This window comes from Myxine glutinosa, chromosome 10 (assembly GCF_964187855.1).
Source record: "Myxine glutinosa chromosome 10, kmMyxGlut1.1, whole genome shotgun sequence".
NCBI lineage: Eukaryota > Metazoa > Chordata > Myxini > Myxiniformes > Myxinidae > Myxine > Myxine glutinosa.
In genome coordinates, this window is record NC_136270.1 from 27,180,281 (window position 1) to 27,201,250 (window position 20,970).

Sequence of the window (20,970 nt, forward strand, 5' to 3'; positions counted from 1 at the left end):
TAATAAAGATAGCAACCCCCCCCCCCCCCCCCCCCCCCTCCAGGACGAGGCTCAGGTCTATCATACCGAAGGAGGGAGTAACCTGGGAGAGATACCAAGGAATCAGAGACATCATGAAGGAGGAAAGTTTCTGTTGAGCATATCACGTCTGGTTTGTCAGAAGCAACCTGTATGGAGAGATCAGTCAAGTTTGAGCGAAGGCCCCGGATGTTTGATGTCCATACTGTTAAAGAAGAGGAAGGGGGAGCATCGGATACAGAACAGGGGGAGGCGGGGGGGAGCAGTAGGGTAAGATGTGGAAGAGGAGGAAGAGGTAGGGAGAGCTGTTGAAGGTGTGTCAGAGATTTCAGAATAGCTTGGAGAAAGGGAAGAATGGGGCAGACAAAAGGTTTGATGGTGATTGGGTGAGGCGCAGTGAGGTGTTATTTGAGGAGGGGGAAGAGTGAGGCAGAAGGTTGAGGGAGATGAAGGTGAAAGTTGGAAGGGGGAAGAAGCGGGGAGGATGCTTTGAGGAGGAGGGGTGAGAGGGGAGTCTCGGAGGGGAGGAGTGAGGGAGAGTCTCGGAGGGGAGGGGTGTGGGGGGAGTTTAGGAGGGAAGGGGCAAGGGGGTTGATCTGAAAGGGATGGGTGATGGGAAAGATTTGGAGGGGAGGGGCAAGGGGGAATATTTGAAAGAGATGGGTGATGGGGAGGTTTTGGAGGGGAGGGGTGATGGGGAAGTTTTGGAGGGAAGGGGTGATGGGGAAGTTTTGGAGGGAAGGGGTGATGGGGAAGATTTGGAGGGGAGGGGCAAGGGGGAATATTTGAAAGAGATGGGTGATGGGGAAGATTTGGAGAGGAGGGGCAAGGGGGTGGATTTGGAGGGGAGGGGTGATGGGGAAGTTTTGAAGGGGAGGGGTGATGGGGAAGTTTTTGCGGGAAGGGGTGATGGGGAAGTTTTGGAGGGAAGGGGTGATGGGGAAGATTTGGAGGGGAGGGGTGAGATTGGATTTTGCAAAATGTACGATTAATGGGAAACGAACATTTATTGCAAAATGAGTTTCTTGAGACCTTCGAGTCAAAAATACGTTTGAGGACGCTGAAGGATGGGTGGAGTTCTGGAGAGTTCAGGGAATGTATGAAAGAGGCACTGTAACTGTAAGAGATGGAATTTTTTTTTGGAATGAATAGATTTGGTGAGCAAGTCGAAAGCATCCTTTTATAGAAGAAGAAAAAGGTGTTATAGTATATGACAGAATACAGTTCTTCAGGTGACAGTTGAAACATTTTTTAACGACGTGAACACGTGATCACGAACAACGTGGTCGAAGAACGAACGAACAAATAAGAACGAACGAACAACGGATAAGAACAGAGAAGGAAATATTTTTATTTTTACTTATTTTTTTTGAGTCGAGATGAAAACAGAGACAGAGACTGAACGTGAAACGTGAAAAATAGAGACCGAAAGTAATTGCGAGCGCAATCGAAGAACCACTGAGACAGAAACAAAGCCTCAAGCCAAGGTCAGACACGGTCGCCTACTAGTACTACACTTGGCCTCAGAATATGCGACACGAACTAACCGACAATTCTGTACACAGGTATGAAAAACTAACACCAAGAATACTATTAAAGACACACCAATAGTTACACACACCGAAAGAAAGATAGTTTCGACAAAAACACAATTGTGACAAGTTACTTAACTTCGAAAGCGTGCGCGCATGGTGTAACTTGCATGCATGGTGTAAATGGAGTTGCACCTACGGTGTAAATTTCCTATCAATCGGACCAGCGGTTGCCGAGAAAATCATATTTATTCTGTGCGGACAAATAGACAAAGGGACCCAAATGCAATACCCTCTCCTCCTGCGAGGGTAACAAGCTCCTTGTGAAATACAACTCAAAAACAAACAAAAACCATTAAACCTTGTGAAACAAACAGGGTGACCCATTTATCTACCCACAATTTTGAACCCTAAAATTATATTGCTGGGAAACAAGATAAAACAAAAAAATTTACAGGATGCCGATACATATTGAAAGTTTTTATGATACAAATGTTACACAAATATATCAGATTTACGCAACTCAACCAGTGAACATTCAAGAAATGAAAGAGCAGATTCAAGCAGCTTTTGGAGAAAGGACAGTTGGATTGCAACAGAAAGTGGTTTTGGAGAACTGTATTGCAAAAGGTTCCACACACACATTGCTTGAAAATGATGGAACCATATCAAAATTCATAATTAATTTTCTATACATCTGATTTCAATCAAATTTGTCTCACAAAAACCTGAAATATCTATCAATGCCCTCTAAAAAAAAGTTTGATTTTGTTTTTTAGCAATAGCATTATAGGGGTTCAAATTGTGGATAGATAAATAGGTCACCCAGTACATGGCCTGTGGTTCTGCTAGTTAGACAATCTCCATAATATGTAAAGAACAATTTGCAAAATGTTTACCACCTGCCTCTTCCTTCTTTTTTCTACATTCTAGAAGCACCCACTGCCTCCAGGAGCGGCTTTGGGGATGGGGGAAGTGGTAGGGGAGTTGGGGTAAGTATATTTTGTGCCGTGGCTAGTAATTTCCCCCCCCCCCCCCCTCCCCCCCCCCCCCTCTCTCTCTCTCCAGCAGGGGTAAGTAGACCACATGCACAGGTGAAAATCGTAAGGGGGGGAAGGAGGGTTATTTTGTGCCCATGAACTAACTCTGGGTACCACCAACACATAAGCAAAATTTTTATAGAGATTGGTTTCTTTTACACATTGCATGTAAGTTTTAAGTTTCTTTTACATGCAAGGATTACACAGCCGTTTTCTTTTCTATAATTATTTATCAGCCATACACACATACACAGCGAATTGCCTTATTTATATAGTAGGATGTATTACTTGCACAAGGGCCCTTATTGTGAAAAGTTGTACAATAGTCAAACACCTCAGGTTTCTTATTCCACATTATTAGTACACGATCATGTTAAATATGACTTGTATTAATAACTAGAAATCCTAAGGATTTGCAATTGAACTCACCAGGCAACCGAATAGCACAGCTCGGTGGTGGTGGCGGCGTTTCGGGTATGGAGAAAAAGCTTTCGCCCATCGGCAATTCATCCTTCGCCATGTCGTCCAATTCGGAATCGTGCCTGGCATGAGAGGCAACTTGTTGCGTTGCAAACTTGGATGCCGTTTTGATTGCTGATGGGCTTGGAACAGTCAACTGTGCGACCTGAACCACAAAGGGGAAAAGTACAATGAAACGTCAGAGTAGCTAAATCAAGCAATCCGTGCAATTTGGCTTTGTGAAAAATAGTGCACGAGCCATATACCATCACAAAACAAGCATACGTGCACCAATTTAACAGTAGTGTGCATTTTACAACAATTAAGCAAAATCCCTCACCGATGCACTAGTCAGCCGGGCAGCTTTATTTTGGCTTAAGATGTGTGGGACCAGTGCTCGCTTTGTCTCCTTCACAGCCATTTTCCTAGGCTTTGGCAGCAATGCCGAAAGTCCTGGCCTTCCGCCCTCCACCTGCACGCAGTAAGGCTCCGACTCAGAACTTGTATGGGGCTCAGTAAACTCCACAAAAGAACCATTGGGGGAAGCTAATGGAAAGCCCAAATTTTTGCAGGGAACCAGGATTCGGGAGGGGGGTGGGGGGGTGCGGGTGAATGGGGGGAGGTGCAGGGGGTGGGTGGGAGTCGCATCGGATCATGAAAAATCCTCTATATCCGTGGTTCTTAACCTGGGTTCAACCGAACCCCAGAGGTTCAGTGAGCCAGTCTCAGGGGTTCGGCGGAGGTCCTCCAAAACGCATTGCAATTTGTTTTTTAAAGTTTTGTATCAATTTTGAATCTATGTGTAATTAGGCTTATTATTAATATTATTATTATTATTTTGCTATGTATGTTACGAACGAATGGAAATGTTATTTGTAATTGTATTCCCATCACATTCATGGTTTCTCTGGTCTGTGTATAAGATAAGTGGTTTCACACTGACTGTAGTAAGTTGAATCAATGAGCAACTTGCTAATTATTCTGTCGATGGTGCTTACTTGATTACTTACTTACTGGATTTTGGACTTTGCAGGTGTTCGGAAATTCCAGTGAATAGCCTCGATTAGCTTGCCGTGTGCCGTGCATCATTGGTCACACCTTACTTTGGAGTTACTGATTAATTGAAAAGTAAGTTGGAAATGTTTGTGGATATGCAGGGTGGGTTCAGAGTTATATTAAAGTCAAAAGTGGATGGTGATTATAAAATGATTGAATTACTCAGAAAATTAGGTGGAGGTGAAATAACTCCTTTGGTCGCAATTCAAAATTAACAATTCGCAGTTTTCTATGTAATATTATAATGGGATTTGAGGTGACATCGAGTTGAGTAGATAATAAATCCCGTCATCGTAACTATAAGTTATGTTTTCATCGTTAAAATTTCTCAGTTTTCAGAGGGGTACTGATTATATTTAAGCATGTTCCTTTTTAAATTTTTGTCATATAATTATTTGCCCGAACTCAATTAAGATCAGTTTGTTACTTCTTTTTTTTTCTTTTCTTTTTTTGCAGTAAGTCGAGCAAAAAAAGGAAGTGGTCGGAGGATTACATGTGGTACGGGTTCACGTGTTTGATGGAACAGGACGGAAGTCAGCGTCCTCAATGCATGCTTTGCAATGTCAAGTTAGGCAACTCCAGCCCAGCACCAGCAAAACTACGGGAACACTTCAAAAAACTGCACGGCGAGGGGCAGTACAAAGACGCAACGCTGGATGAATTCAAATTGAATAGATTCTGATTCGACGCAAGTGCTACCTTGCCCACTCTCGGCTTTGTTCCAATTGACAAACTGATCCTCACCGCGTCGTATGAAGTTGCGTACCTGATCGCAAAGCAGGGCAAACCGCACACCGTTGGCGAGACACTCATCAAACCGGCCGCGTTGAAGTTGGCCAACATCATGCTGGGAAAAGCTGCTGAAAACAAGTTGTCTCTCGTTTCACTCTCAAATGACTCCATCAGATGCAGAATCGACGACATGAGCGACAACATCCTCGCCCAGGTAGTTGCAGATTTAGTCGCGAGCCCGACGAAATTCAGCCTTCAACTCGACAAGACCACAGACGTTTTGAATTTGAGCCAGCTCATCTTATTTGTGCGTTATGTCAAAGGAGACGAGATCAAGGAAGACTTTCTGTTCTGCAAGCCTCTCACAACAACGACGAAGGCAGCTGACGTGAAGAAGCTTGTGGACGACTTCTTCAGAAGCAAAGGCCTCTCGTGGAACATGGTGTCTGCAGTTTGATCGGACGGAGCTCCAGCCATGCTGGGATGCAACTCCGGTTTTGGAGTGCTGGTGAAGGCCGATGCACCACACATCGTCACGCACTGCGTCCTGCACAGACACGCGCTGGCATCAAAAATCCTGCCTCCAAAACTGGCCAATGTTCTGAAAATCGTCGTTGAAACTGTGAATTACGTGCAGAGCCGTGCTCTGAATCATCGCATCTTCAAAGAGCCGTGCAATGAAATCGGCTCTGAATTCGAAGTCCTTCTCTACCACTCTAACGTTCGATGGTTATCACGAGGGAAGGTAGTGAGCCGTGTTTTTGCCTTGCATGTAGAATTAGCCCTGTTTTTGCGAGAACACAAGCAACCATGCAACGCACTTCCAAGAGTCAGAGTTCATCCTCGCTTTGGCCTACTTGGCTGACATCTTCGACGCACTCAATCATCTCAATTACCAGATGCAGGGTGGACTGGGTGGTGGAGTGAATGTCATCGAATCTGAAGAAAAGTTGAGCGCTTTCCGAAAGAAGTTACCATTGTGGAGGCGGCGAACAGAGAACGACAACTTCACGAACTTTTCGCTACTGGACGAGTGCGTGAGCGGGATCGAAGAAGAGTCTGAAGTTGGAGGCACTGCTGTACCGGGGGAGCTGAAGCAAGCGATTGCCACGCACTTGGATGAGCTGGGAAAGTCATTCGACGGCTACTTCCCCGACCAAGAGCAATACCCAGCATGGGGTGCGGCAGCCGTTTACTTTCAACGTTGCAACGGCAGATGTCAACGACCAATACCTCGACGACCTCATCGAACTTCAGCAGAGCCAGACTCAACAACAACTCTTCGGCACAACAACGCTCTCAACGTTTTGGTGCCGCCAGATGGAAGGGTATCCTCACATCGCTAAAATTGCCCTTGAGATCCTCACGCCATTCGTTACAATGTATCTCTGCGAGCATGCGTTTTCGAAACTGGTGGACATTAAAATAAAGAAAAGGAGCAGGCTTGCATGCGAAAATGATTTGAGGGTGGCCCTTGCCAAAACAAAACCACGCATTTCCCAGATCACCTCCCAAAAAGGAGAACAGAAAACGCATTAAGATGCAATTCTTCTTAATTTTTGTCAAATATGAGGGGTTCCACGAGTGTTCGGTGGGTTTCGTTAGGGTCCGGCGCCTTTAAAAAGGTTAAGAACCACTGCTCTATATAGAGCGACGGTGCTATTTGCTACGGTTGGGGCTACAATCCTCGATAGGTTGCCACTTCTACACTGGAAGTCAGGGCAGGAATTTGGAATCCATTAATGGTGCCGGCGATAGCTCATCTACTTTTTGCAAAGGACACTGTGGGAAACTAATGCCAGCAGATGGGACGTCCAGTTTAACGTCCATCCGAGAGACAGCACACACATTGATGAGAGGGTCAGCGCCCCCCCCCCCCCTCAAGTTTTTTTTTTCCCCTCATGCTGAGCTTTCATGACTTTCTGTTGAACTCCTGCGCACGTTTTGATACCGATGCTATTTTTATTTTTTTTATGGATCTACGGTTGCCACGGAATCTATCTCTCTTTCCGCCCCCCCCCCCCCCCTGCTTTCAGAAGGTCCAAAATAACCCGGCATGGTTAGGGTTAAGGTGGCTGGCTTAAGATCTTTGGGTCCTGAGTTTGAAAGCAATTATATAATAACACTAGGTGGGTTGACTCAGCCTATCATCCTTCCATGGGCGGTGAAATGAGTGAGTAGCAGGTTATACTGGGAAGAATGAGACATTTGAGTATCCTGCCTCGGGGAGGCGATCCTTTCCAGGACTGTGTCCCCTAGCCAAAGAAAAAAAAACTGCTCCTGCAGCCCCATCCATCTGAAGAGGCAAACGGAGTGGTTCTTCTTCTTTCTTCTAAACATCATTGTCCAGCATATGATATGATCTCATATGATATGAGTACATGCTCCCCTTTGAGCCTTAAACACACAAAAAAAATGCTCATTATTTCAGAAGAAATCTTACCCGATATCCTTTCTTTGGAGTTGGCTCATCTTCATCTTCATCAGACTAAAGAGAAACAGGTTTTCCATGCTTTAATTATCAAAATATACAAATATATTACACTATTGTATTACACTGCTAAGAACTAGGATGGTTGAGCTACGTCTAGCAAATACAACTTCCCACAACATAATAGTAATACCAACTGTTATTATATTTATAGACAACGTAAAAAAATCAAACGTGAACCGTAAAAATAAAAAATAAAAATAAAAACTTTTTAAAAAACATTCAAATTACACGAGAAACACAAAAACAGCTCACGTCTGGTAGCGCAGGTAGTTGAATCTTCACGGGCTCTGCGCGCTTTTTTGGAGGCGGCAGCGCTGAAGTTAGGCCTAGCGAAGCTCTGCTACACGCACCTGGGGGCTGCCTCTCGAGCCGCGCCGACAGCTCACTAGTCGACCCCGCTAAAGGCCTACTAGAAGGGAGTCCCAGAACAGAGGAAGCTTTCAGCCCCTCTTCATTCGCGTCGCTTTCATCGCTACTCCCGTAATCGACTAACGACATTACAAGCGCGTTCAAACTCGATCGATTGCGGATCGCGAGCATACGCTTGGTAACGACCAGAACCGGAAGGTACCCAAAGGAAATGGCTTACGTTACGTGAGGTGAGGTGAGAGACTATTTGTGTAAATATTCTGAACAATTTGCAGAAATACCTCCATTATTTTAGGTTTGAAATACCTATGTGTACAATAATTCATACGAAAGATGCGAATATTGTTATTAAATTAAATTTCTAGCCACTGTCATGAACCAACTACTGTAATGACGTGAACTAATACACCGCACGAAGTAGTGCCGCTGTTCAATCAACCATCGTGATTTATTTGTGAATAAGGAATGTTTTAGTGCATCCTTATATGGAAACCTTTTGCACGAGTCGATATAAACGAGGATTGTAGCGATGGTTGTTCTAAACTACCTCAACTCTGTGGACGTGTCCTATTTAAAGGGTGAGGGGAGGGGATGGTGTGTACGATTGGTGTATGTTATTGCGGTCATGTTTTGGGCTCGAGTTGGCAGCGAAGGTTGAGGAGGTGGTTGTGTCGCACAATGTTGTAAAAATCAGATCTACAACATCGTCCCAATAGTAGGTTTAATTCAGAATCGATCTCTAGCAACACCTGTAAGAAATCAACAAGCATAATATTGAAGCGCGGTGCTACGTGCGCTTACTTGTACAACAAGAAGGAAGCGGACAACGCGGTGAGTTTAAGAGGCTTTATTAAACGAGCTCAACTGTAGCACTGGCGCGCTCCGGGCTACGCGCCCGGTGTATATCCCGCGGCCACGCCTACCCCTCGGGCGTGGCCGCCGCCCACTTGGTGCGCGGAATGATGCCCTCACGCCAGTGAGCTTTCGTGTCCGCCACACGCGCCCCCCCAGAATTCCCGCGCACCTGGAGGGCCAGTTTGCGGGGCAAACAGATGACCCGGCCGAAGCGCCCTCTGGCGACCGGCGGCGTCCGGGGTGCAGGGATGCCAGCTGGGATGCCTCCGGCTGCGCCCGGGATGGGTGCAGGACCGGGGGGCAGCGTGCCGGCGGGCCTGGGCGGTGCCGGGGGTCCGCCCGCAGGGGGGCGGCCCTGACGCGGGGACCGAGCCACCGGCGGTGGGTGGTCCACGTCGAGGTGGGCCGGTTTGAGGCGATCCACCGAGACGCGGTCGGGAGTACCGCCGATGTCCAAGGTGAAGTGTTTCACCTTGGTCTCCAGCACGCGGAAAGGCCCGTCGTACGGGGGCCACAGTGGTGTCCGGTGGGTGTCGTGCCGGACGAAGACCTACTCCGCGGTGCGAAGCTCTGGGGCGATGTGCGTAGGCGGGTGCCCGTGGTGCGCTGTCGGCACCGGGGCGAACCTCCGGGCTGTCTCCTGCAGCGCGGAGCGCTCCTGCGCCGTGGACAATGGTGCCGTGAGGTCGGGGAGGAACTCGCCCGGCACCCGCAATGGTTGTCCGAAGACCAACTCCGCCGCGGATACGCGCAGGTCGTCCGGAGGCCCAGCAGGACCCAGGGGAGCCTGTCGACCCAGCCGCCGTCGCGGAGGGTGGCCCGGAGCGCGGCCTTCAACGAGCGGTGGAACCGCTCGCACAGGCCGTTGGCCTGGGGGTGGTAGGCCGTGGTTCGGTGCAGCTGGACCCCGAGCCCCCGCGCGACCGCCCCCCAGAGCTCCGAGGTGAACTGGGGGCCGCGGTCGGACGATATGTCCGAGGGGGCGCCGAACCGGGTGACCCAGGTGGCGATGAACGCCTGTGCGACGTCCGTCGCCGCCAAAGGCACGGCCTCCGGCCACCGGGTGGTGCGGTCCACCATTGTCAGGACATGGGTGAAACCCCGCGAGGGGGGCAGAGGTCCCACGAGGTCCACGTGTACGTGGTCGAACCGTCATTCCGGCACCGTGACGGGGCCAAAGGGGCCTGGGTGTGCCGGTGCACCTTGGCACGCGAGGCACGTCCTGGTCCAGCCGCGGACGGCCTTCCGGAGGCCATGACAGACAAACTTGTCGGCGACCAACCTCTGGGAGGCCTTCGTGCCCGGGTGGGACAGGCCGTGGATGGCGTCAAACACCTGGCGCTGCCAGCCCGCGGGCACGATGGGGCGAGGCCGCCCGAGGGAGACGTCGCACAAGAGGGCCGCGCCATCGAACGGCACCTCGGTGATGCGGAGGCCCATGACGGCGGTCCGCAAGGTCTGGACGCCGGGGTCGGAGGCCTGGTCCACCGCCATCCGGGCATAGTCGATGCCAAGGTGGACTGCGTGGGCGACGGACCGGGAAAGGCAATCCGCCACCGGGTTGTCCTTCCTCGCGACGTGCCTGATGTCCGTCGTGTACTCGGACACGGCCGAGAGGTGACGCTGCTGCCGGGCTGACCACGGCTCGGTGACCTTGCCCATCGCGAAGACCAGTGGCTTGTGGTCGACGAAGGCCGTGAACGCACGGCCCTCGAGCAGATGGCGGAAGTGCCTGACGGCCAGGTGAAGCCCGAGCAACTCGCGGTCGAAGGTACTATAGCGGCGTTCGGGCGGGCGAAGCTGCCGGCTGAAGAACGCCAGCGGTTGCCAAGCACCACGCACCCATTGCTCATGCACCACGCCCACCGCGTAGTCCGAGGCGTCGGTGGTGAGGGCGATCGGTGCATCGGGCGCCGGGTGCACGAGCATGGTGGCGTTAGCCAAGGCGAGCTTCGCGCCCGCGAACGCCGCGTCCATCTGCTCGGTCCAGGTAACGTCACCTTTGCCCGGCTTCCCTCGGAGGGCCTCGTGCAAGGGGCACAGGAGCTGGGCGATGCGGGGCAGGAACTGATGGTAAAAGTTTACCATACCCAGGAACTCCTGGAGCCCCTTGATCGTGCGGGGGCGCGGAAACCCCTTCACCGCCTCCACCTTGGCCGGTAGGAGGACGGCCCCGTGCCTGGTGACGCGGTGCCCCAAAAAATCGATGTCGGCGACACCAAACCGGCACTTGGCGGGGTTCACAATGAGGCCATGCTGGCCCAGACGTTCGAAGAGCGTGCGGAGATGGTGAAGGTGCTCTTCGCGGGACGCGCTGGCGACGAGGATGTCGTCCAGGTATACATACACAAAATCCAAGTCGCGCAAGATGCTGTCCATGAGTCGCTGGAACGCCTGAGCCGCATTCTTCAAACCGAAGGGCATCCGAAGAAATTCGAACAGTCCGAACGGCGTGATGACCGCCGTCTTCGGGATGTCCTCCGGCCTGACGGGGACCTGATGGTAGCCGCGTATGAGATCCACCTTCAAAAAGAAGGACATGCCTGCCAACCGGGCGGAGAAGTCCTGGATGTGGGGGACAGGGTAGCGGTCGGGGGTGGTGGCGTCGTTGAGGCGCCGGTAGTCCCCGCACGGTCGCCATCCCCCGCCGGGCTTTGGCACGATGTGAAGCGGCGACGCCCAAGCACTCTCGGAGCGCCGCACGATGCCGAGCTGCTCCAGCGTAGCGAACTCCGCTTTAGCTACCGCGAGCTTCGTCGGCTCGAGGCGGCGTGCCCGGGCGTAGACCGGTGGCCCGGCGGTGGGGATGTGGTGTTCCACCCCGTGCTTGATGGCCCCCGCCGAGAAGGTGGGCCGCGTAAGGGCCGGGAAGCTGGCGAGGAGGTGGGTGAAGTCGTCCGCTGCCGGAAGCGTACAAACTAACCTCGCCGGGACCGAACCACTCAGCAAGCCGCTTGGCAAGCCGCTCGGTGAGCCGCTCAGTGAGCCGCTCAACGAGCTGCTCAGCACGCAAGCAAGCGAGCTGAACGTTTCAGCCTGGACGAGACGTCTGTTCTGCACATCTACCAACAACCCGTGTGCACAGAGGAAGTCCGCACCGAGCAGTGCCATGGGGACACTCGCGGTTACGAACGTCCACTCGAAGCGTTGCCTTCCGAACCGCAGGGAGAGGCAGTGCTTCCCGAATGTGCGTATGGGTGTTCCGTTCGCGGCAAGCAACGCGGGGCCCCGGCCCGCGGTGTGCTTTTCGGACGTCGAGGCAGGGATAACGCTCACCTGTGCCCCCGTATCGCATAGGAAACGGCGCCCGGACAGGCCGCTACCGAGCGCCGGCTTTGTAGTTTCCCGACTTGCCGAAGGAGCACGGCGGGCAACAAGTCCTCGCCTTGTGGCCAAACCTGGCGTGGAAATGGCACCAGGTTTGCGGCGAAGGCGGAGGCCATGGTTTTCGCGGTGGTGGTGGGCGTGGTGTGGCGGCGGCCACGCGGCGTGCGTCAGCCTCGGGATCCCCGAGGTGTGGTGCATCATCATCAGGGTCAGCCTCGGGATGCGTGGCGGCCGCGCCAAAACTCGCCTGCGCGTCCAAAGCCACGAAGAACCTGTCGGCCTCGGCAGCGAGCGCTCGGGGTTCCGTCGTCACAGAACCGGCCAACGCGAGGCGGACTTGTGCCGGCAGCTGGCGTCGAAATAACGCCCGGAAAAGAGCGTTCGGGGTTTCGTCGCCCATCAATGACAGCATATGGTCCATGCGGACCGACGGTCGCGTGTCACCGAGCTCGGGGAGGTCCAGGAGGCGGTCGGCCCGTGCGTCCACCGTGAGGCCGAACGTGGCGAGGAGGAGACGCTTGATCGCCTCGTACCTGCCGTCGGCCGGTGGGTTCCTCAGGACTGACAGGACGCGGGTGGCCGTGCCGGGCCCGAGGGAAGTGACCACGTGGCAGTACATGGTCTCGTCCACCGTGATGCCTCGAAGTCGGAACTGGGCTTCTGCCTGCAGGAACCAGACTTCGGCTTGCGTCTCCCAGAACTCTCCCAGAAACTCTCCCAGAGCTTCATTTGGACCGCGTTGTTTGCCATTGCGATGGCGTATTCGGGTGGTCAGCGACGGCTGACCAGAACGTCGGAGGGTCACCAATGAAGCGCGGTGCTACGCGCGCTTACTTGTACAACAAGAAGGAAGTGGACAACGCGGTGTGTTTAAGAGTCTTTATTAAACGAGCTCAACTGTAGCACTGGCGCGCTCCGGGCTGCGCGCCCGGTGTATATCCCACGGCCACGCCTATCCCTAGGGCGTGGTCACCGCCCACTTGGTGCGTGGAATGATGCCCTCACGCCAGTGAGCTTTCGTGTCCGCCACAATATCAGTATACCGTAATCATAGAAGTAATAATGAATTGGCAATTGGTACAAGCAAGCCTGGAACATCTAGCAATATGCATCATTCGAGTATGCACTACCACACAGAATAAATGTAACAGGAATGAATCGGAGCGATGTCCGTCCGAGTTCTTATGGAAACCCCTCAGTGGTCGGAGACAGCATAGCACCTGGGTTCAACTTGGACACTATTTCATTGCACACAACATCCAATGAGACAAGGCTGTAAAGCATTTCCAAACAGTTTTTTAAATAATCGCTGCTTCACGCGTCTTTACACTCAGTCCACAAAGCAACCATGCAATGACCACGTGCCACGTCTGGGGACGCGATGACGTCACGCCAAATATTTTCAGTTTTTATACAAGCCAGGTAAATTTATCTTTTTATTCCTCAGCCACTCCAGTGCAGCTTTGGCTGAGTGCTTTGGGTGGTTCCAGTGCTGAACTTCCGTCCCAATTTCAGTTTTCCTGCAGAAGGCCTCCGGTTTTCCTCTGGGATTTTTCTGTATTTGCTCCATCCATTTTCCCTTCTATCCTGACAAGTGCCCCAGTCCCTGCTGATGATAAACATCCCCATAACATGATGCTGCCACCACCATGCTTCACAGTAGGGATGGTGTTCTTTGGGTGATGTGCTGTGTTGGGTTTGCTCCAAATGTAACTTTTGCATTTTGGCCAAAAGGTTCCATCTTGGTTTCGTCAGACCACAAAAGTTTTTCCCACATGGCTCCAGAATCTCCGGAGTGGTTTTTTGCATACCTCAAATGGGACTCAAGGTGGGCTTTTTGTGTAATGGCTTCCTTCTTAGCACCCTACCGTACAGGCCAAACTTGTTGAGTGCTTGAGATATTGTTGTCACATGCACACAGTGACCATAAAGTGACCACACAGTCTTTGCCATAAAGGCCTGTAGCTCTTTCAAAATTGCCATTGGCCTCTTGGTGGCCTCTGATAACTCTCTTCCTTGCTTGGCCATCCAGTTTGGAGGGATGGCCTGATCTAGGCAGAGTCTTGGTGGTACCACACGCCCACCACTTCTTAATGGTTAATAGGTCAAAGGTCAGCATCACATAAAATCGTCAATTTTCATCCAATTGACCTGAAATTTTAAGAATTTGCATATTTTGTCACTGAATTGGTTCACTAACCAAAAGCTCGAAGCTGATTGTTTTTTTTAGATCAAAAGGTCAAAGGCCAAGATCACGTAAAATCACCACATTCCACCAGATTGAAATGAAATTTAAAGAATATGCATATCGGGTAACTGAATTGGTTCACTAATCAAAAGGGAGGAGTCGATTTTTTTTAGGTCAAAAGGTCAAAGGTCAAGACTGCATAAAATAATCAATTTTCATTTTGTACTTTTTCTTTAAACTGATTTCGTTATCCTGAGCATACAGAAGCGATTATAATTACTATTATAAGGGGAGTGGACACTTATCCAACCAAGAGGAGTTGTGGGTTGAAAAAGGTGAAAATTTTGAAAGTGTGTGTCGACCTTCTATGAATCTATAGGCACTGTACCTCCACCTGGCTGAACAATTTACGTTTTGTACCCCACGAATAGGTCGGATCTGAATTCGGACTTGAACCAAAATCTAATTGGCTTGTTCTTGTCGCTTACATATCGTTTTTGGCCCGATCACTCATTGGTGAAGAATTACTTTTAAAAATGTTTTTATCGTATCCAGATCCGTAATCTCATCTCACACCAACATATAATTTATTCCTCATTTCATATAATTTATTCGGATCCAGATCTTCACCAAAATCTAATCATTACCCTCGCCAGAGGGGAGGGTATTGCATTTGAGACCGTTTGTTTGTCTGTTTGTCTGTCTGTCTGTTTGTTTGTCCACACAGAATAAATATGATTTTCTCTGCAACCGTTGGGTCCGATTGACAGCAAATTTTAACCATAGGTGCCCCTCCACCTGTAGAATTTTCAAAATGATAATTATGACGTCATAGGCCACGTGGTATGGGCGCCATCTTGGAAAAACCGAAAAATTTTGCATCTCTATATATCCGAAAGCGCTGCTTAGAAAAAAATGCGACATGGCTCATTGTAAAGAACTCTCCATGGGGAATAAAATATGTTAATGATAATGTCATAGGTTCCTCCATTATGATGTCATAATTCGACAAGTACAAAACTTCATCCGATGAAGATGAAATTTCTTGAGCATCATCTGGGGAGGTAAAATTGGTGGAGAAAAAAAAAAGATGACGTCATCGGTTACGTGGTTCGGCCGCCATATTTGTTTTAACACAAAAGCCTTAAAAACCACTGAAAACACGTCCTGGCAAGGGTCTGCAATCTGATTGCTCTTTCTAGTTTCATCTGTGTCACATACCAAAACTCTCCAGCAAATTTTGTCTGCATCCGTCCTCAATCCCTTGAGATATCCTGTGCACAAAGAAAGAGACAGACAGACAAACAGGGGTGAAAACAAAATCTCAGCTCGGGGTGAAAACATAATCTCAGCTCGATAATGATAATAGTGTGGCGGACACAAAAGCCCACTGGCGTGGTGACATCATTCCACGCACCAAGTGGGCGGTGGCCACGCCCGAGGGGTAGGCGTGGCCTCATGATATACACCGGGCGACCAGCCCGGAGGAGTTCAGTGTTACAGTGTAGTCTTACAATAAAGACGTTTATATGTTACCGCTTGTCCGCTTCCTCCTTGCTCACAAGCAGCGCGCGTAACGCCGCGCTTTACTGGTGACCCTCGACGTTGGATCTGCCGGAGCGATCCTTCCACACGTGACGCCATCGCCATGGCCGACTTCGTCAAACTTCCGGAATTTTGGGAGGCTCAGGCCGAAGTCTGGTTCGTCCAGGCCGAAGCCCAATTTCAGCTTCGGCACCTCACCGGCGATGACACGCGCTATTGCCACGTCGTCGCCTCCCTCGGGCCCGGCACGGCCGCTCGAGTTGTGTCCGTCCTTCGCCACCCACCGGACGGCCACAAGTACGAGGCACTCAAGCGGCTACTCCTAGCCACGTTCAGCCTCACGGACGACGCACGGGCCGACCGCCTCCTGGATCTCCCCGAGCTCGGTGAGACGCGCCCGTCGGTCCGAATGGACCATATGCTGTCACTGTTGGGCGACGAAGCCCCCGGTTCGCTATTCCGGGCGCTTTTCCGTCGCCAACTTCCAGCGCAGGTTCGCCTCGCGTTGGCCGGGACCGGGCTAACGGAACCCCGAGCATTGGCGGCCGAGGCGGACAAGTACTTCGCCGCTTCGGACACGCGGGCGAGCGTCGGCGTGGCCATCACGGCCTTCGACGCTGATGTTCAGCAGCATGTTCCACAGCATCATCTTCTACAGCACGCTGATGTTCAGCAGCACGCTGATGTTCAGCAGCATGCTGATACGCACTTCGTGAACGCCGCCACGCCCCCGGCCCCGCCCACCGCCGCGGCGAAAACCGCCACCGCGGGGAAATCCATCGACTCCACCGGCCTGGCGGAGCCAGCCGCGCTCCTCCAGCTCCACCACCTGGTGCTGGTTCCACGCCAAGTTCGGCCACGAAGCTCGGCGGTGTCATCCGCCGTGCTCCTTCAACGGGTCGGGAAACGCCCGGGCCGGCGCTCAATTGTGGCGATGAGCGCCGGCCGTTCGAGCAGCCTGCTGTTCATAACGGACACCTTCTCCGGGCGCCGTTACCTGTGCGACACGGGAGCGCAGGTGAGTGTCATTCCCGCCGGCACGTCAGACAAGCACGCCGCGGGTGGGGGCCCCGTGCTGCTTGCCGCGAACGGGACGCCCATCCGTACGTACGGAAAACGCTGCCTCTCTCTGCGGTTTGGAGGGCAGGTTTTCCGATGGTCGTTCGTCACCGCCGACGTGCCCATGGCACTGCTTGGCGCGGACTTCCTGTGCGCTAATGGGCTCCTGGTCGACGTCAAGCGCAGATGGCTTGTCCAGGCCGAGACGTTCAGCTCGCTCGCATGTGCGTTGCCCAGCTCAACGAGCGGCTTGCCAAGCGGCTTGCCGAACGATTCGGTTCCGGCCACGTTGGTCTGTACGCTTCCGGCAGCGGACGCATTCACCCGCCTCCTCGCCAGCTTCCCGGCCCTCACGCGGCCCACCTTCTCGGCGGGGGCCGTCAAGCACGGGGTGGCCCATCACATCCCCACCGTCGGGCCACCGGTCTACGCCCGGGCACGCCGCCTCGAGCCGACGAAGCTGGCGGTGGCAAAAGCGGAGTTCGCTACCCTGGAGCGACTCGGCATCGTTCGGCGCTCAGAGAGCGCTTGGGCGTCGCCGCTGCACATCGTGCCGAAGCCCGGCGGGGGATGGCGACCGTGCGGGGACTATCGCCGTCTCAATGACGCCACGACTCCCGACCGCTACCCCGTCCCCCACATTCAGGACTTTTCCGCCCGTTTGGCCGGCAGGTCCTTCTTCTCGAAGGTGGACCTCATACGCGGCTACCATCAGGTCCCCGTCAGGCCGGAGGACGTCCCGAAGACGGCGGTCATCACGCCATTCGGACTCTTCGAGTTCCTGCGCATGCCCTTCGGTCTGAAGAATGCGGCTCAGGCGTTCCAGCGACTGATGGACAGCGTCCTGCGCGACTTGGATTTTGTCTACGTCTACCTGGACGATATCCTCATCGCCAGCGCGTCCCGCGAAGAGCACCTACGCCACCTCCGCACGCTCTTCGAACGCCTGGGCCAGCATGGCCTGATTGTGAACCCCGCAAAGTGCCGGTTCGGCGCCGCCACAATCGATTTTCTGGGGCACCGTGTCACCAGGCACGGAGCCGTCCCCCTGCCGGCCAAGGTGGAGGCGGTGAAGGGGTTTCCGCGCCCCCGCACGATCAGAGGGCTGCAGGAGTTCCTGGGCATGGTGAACTTTTACCATCGGTTCCTGCCCCGTATCGCCCAGCTCCTGCGCCCCCTGCACGAAGCTCTCCGAGGTAAGCCGGGCAAAGGCGACGTTACCTGGACCGAGCAGATGGACACGGCGTTCACGGGCGCGAAGCTCGCCTTGGCTAACGCCACCATGCTCGCGCACCCGGCGCCCGATGCACCGATCGCCCTCACCACCGATGCCTCGGACTACGCGGTGGGCGCGGTGCACGAGCAATGGGTGCGTGGAGCTTGGCAACCGCTGGCGTTCTTTAGCCGGCAGCTTCGCCCGCCCGAACGCCGTTACAGTACCTTCGACCGCGAGTTGCTCGGACTTCACTTGGCGGTCAGGCACTTCCGCCATCTGCTCGAGGGCCGGGCGTTCACTGCCTTCGTCGACCACAAGCCGCTGATCTTCGCGATGGGCAAGGTCACCGAGCCGTGGTCGGCCCGGCAGCAGCGTCACCTCTCGGCCGTGTCCGAGTACACGACGGACATCCAGCACGTCGCGGGGAAGGACAACCCGGTGGCGGATTGCCTTTCCCGGGCCGTCGCCCACGCAGTCCACCTCGGCATCGACTATGCCCGGATGGCAGCGGACCAGGCCGCTGACCCCGACGTCCAGGCCTTGCGGACCGCCGTCACGGGCCTCCGCGTCACCGAGGTGCCGTTCGACGGCGTGGGCGCGGCCCTCTTGTGCGACGTCTCCCTCGGGCGTCCTCGCCCCATTGTGCCCGCGGGCTGGCAGCGCCAGGTGTTTGACGCCATCCACGGCCTGTCCCACCCGGGCGCGAGGGCCTCCCAAAGGCTGATCGCCGACAAGTTCGTCTGGCATGGCCTCCGGAAGGCCGTCCGCGGCTGGGCCAGGACATGCCTCGCGTGCCAGCGCGCCAAGGTGCACCGGCACACCCAGGCCCCGTTGGCCCCGTTCACGGTGCCGGAACGCCGGTTTGACCACGTCCACGTGGACCTGGTGGGACCTCTGCCCCCCTCGCGGGGTTTCACCCACGTCCTCACCATGGTGGACCGCACCACCCGGTGGCCGGAGGCCGTGCCCTTGGCGTCGACAACGGCGGCCGATGTCGCGCAGGCTTTCATCGCCACCTGGGTCGCCCGGTTCGGCGCCCCCTCAGACATCTCATCCGACCGCGGCCCCCAGTTCACCTCGGAGCTCTGGGGGGCGGTTGCGCAGGGGCTCGGGGTCCGGCTGCACCGAACCACGGCCTACCACCCCCAGGCTAACGGCCTGTGTGAGCGATTTCACCGCTCATTGAAGGCCGCGCTCCGGGCCACCCTCCGCGACGGCGGCTGGGTCGACAGGCTCCCCTGGGTCCTGCTGGGCCTCCGGACGGCGCCCAAGGAGGACCTGCGCGCATCCGCGGCGGAGTTGGTCTTCGGGCAACCGCTGCGGGTGCCGGGCGAGTTCCTCCCTGACTCCACGGCACCATGGTCCGCGGCACAGCAGCGCTCCGCTCTGCAAGAGACCGCCCAGAGGTTCGCCCCGGTGCCAACGGCATGCCACGGGCACCCACCGACGCACGTCGCCCCGGAGCTTCGCACGGCGGAGTACGTCTTCGTCCGCCACGATGCCCATCGGACACCACTGCGGCCCCCGTACGACGGGCCTTTCCGCGTGCTGGAGACCGGGGCGAAGCACTTCACCCTGGACATCGGCGGTACTCCTGACCGCGTTTCGGTAGACCGCCTCAAGCCGGCCCACCTCGATGTGGACCATCCACCGCCAGTGGCCCGACCCCCACGTCGGGGCCGCCCTCCTGCGGGCGGACCCCCGGCACCGCCCAGCCCCGCCGCCACGGCGCCCCCCGGTCCTGCACCCATCCCAGGGGCAGCCAGGGGCATCCAACCTGGTATCCCTGCACCCCGGACGCCGCCGATCGCCAGGGGGCGCTTCGGCCGGGTCATTCGTCTGCCCCGCAAACTGGCCCTCCAGGTGCGCGGGAATTCTGGGGGGGCGCGTGTGGCGGACACAAAAGCCCACTGGCGTGGTGACATCATTCCACGCACCAAGTGGGCGGTGGCCACGCCCGAGGGGTAGGCGTGGCCTCATGATATACACCGGGCGACCAGCCCGGAGGAGTTCAGTGTTACAGTGTAGTCTTACAATAAAGACGTTTATATGTTACCGCTTGTCCGCTTCCTCCTTGCTCACAAGCAGCGCGCGTAACGCCGCGCTTTAATAGCGTAATATTAATGTTATTACAAAACAATATTAATGCTGTACTAATAATATCTTCCATCCTCAAGGGGATTTTCCTCCTTGGACAAACAGCGTGTTGTATTAGCAAGTTGCCCATGCCTGCACAGGATTCTAAATGGGGTAGGGATGGGGCAGTAAAATGCAAATGGTGTCTTCTGTCATCCAGCCAGAAAGCTGGGAGCAACAATTCACATTTATCGCCACATCTGATGCAATTGAAATGCTCTTATGGCGGTGAGGTGCTCCATTTGAAACTGTTTGTTTGGGTCCGTTTTTATGCCCAGGGTCCCTAATAAAATTTTGTATTGCTGTCAAAGCCCGTGACCAATTGCAAATTAATAGTTTTGTGAGGGTACCCCTACCAGAAGTAAAAAAACAATTATAAACCACAAATACGTATGATAACTTTTTTAAACAGTCGCTACTGCTGTTTAACACAAAACTTAAAGGGAGGATGAACCCCTTGTTCTTTTGACATCATATGTTTAATGTGTACTCCACAGACTAACAGACCCAAGCCTAGATCTACGCTAATCTATATGCCCCAGGTAGGATAAAAACATGACCCAAATCCTGCTGCTCCAGTAGGAAGCTTGTGTACTAGTACTAGTTTTGGATTTATATCCAGTCCAGTAGGTTTAAATTGGATTTATATCGGCACTAAGAAAATAAATAAATAAATAAATCAATCATTCAATCAATCAATTAAAATAAAATAAAAACCACATTTTCCCCCGTTTTATTATTTTTATCACCCTGAGACTGCCACATTTTCTTATCCCCTCTTCGCCTGCCCTTTCTCCATTCTCCTAACGAAATGAAGTCGTTTTGACGCATTTATTTAATCTGTTGTTTGTGTGGCGCAAGCATGATGGGCCGAATGGCCTCCGGCGTCGAATGTCCTTTTCATTCACGTACATAATAAATAGACGGACGTTTCAGATTCCCTC

General features: G+C 53.5%; 1 protein-coding gene across 1 annotated transcript in view; it reads right to left on the reverse strand.

The window, feature by feature from the left end:
• PRCC (proline rich mitotic checkpoint control factor) overlaps nt 1-7,953 on the reverse strand; it is a 40,054-nt gene extending 32,101 nt beyond the window's left edge. The window contains exons 1-4 of the mRNA XM_078785489.1: nt 7,584-7,953; nt 7,281-7,325; nt 3,390-3,521; nt 3,020-3,215 (exon numbers count right to left, since the gene is read on the reverse strand). Coding sequence (XP_078641615.1) covers nt 3,020-3,215; nt 3,390-3,521; nt 7,281-7,325; nt 7,584-7,871 — 661 coding nt within the window. The 5' untranslated portion in view covers nt 7,872-7,953. The remainder of the gene's footprint in view (nt 1-3,019; nt 3,216-3,389; nt 3,522-7,280; nt 7,326-7,583) is intronic.
• Between the last annotated feature and the right edge of the window lie 13,017 nt (nt 7,954-20,970).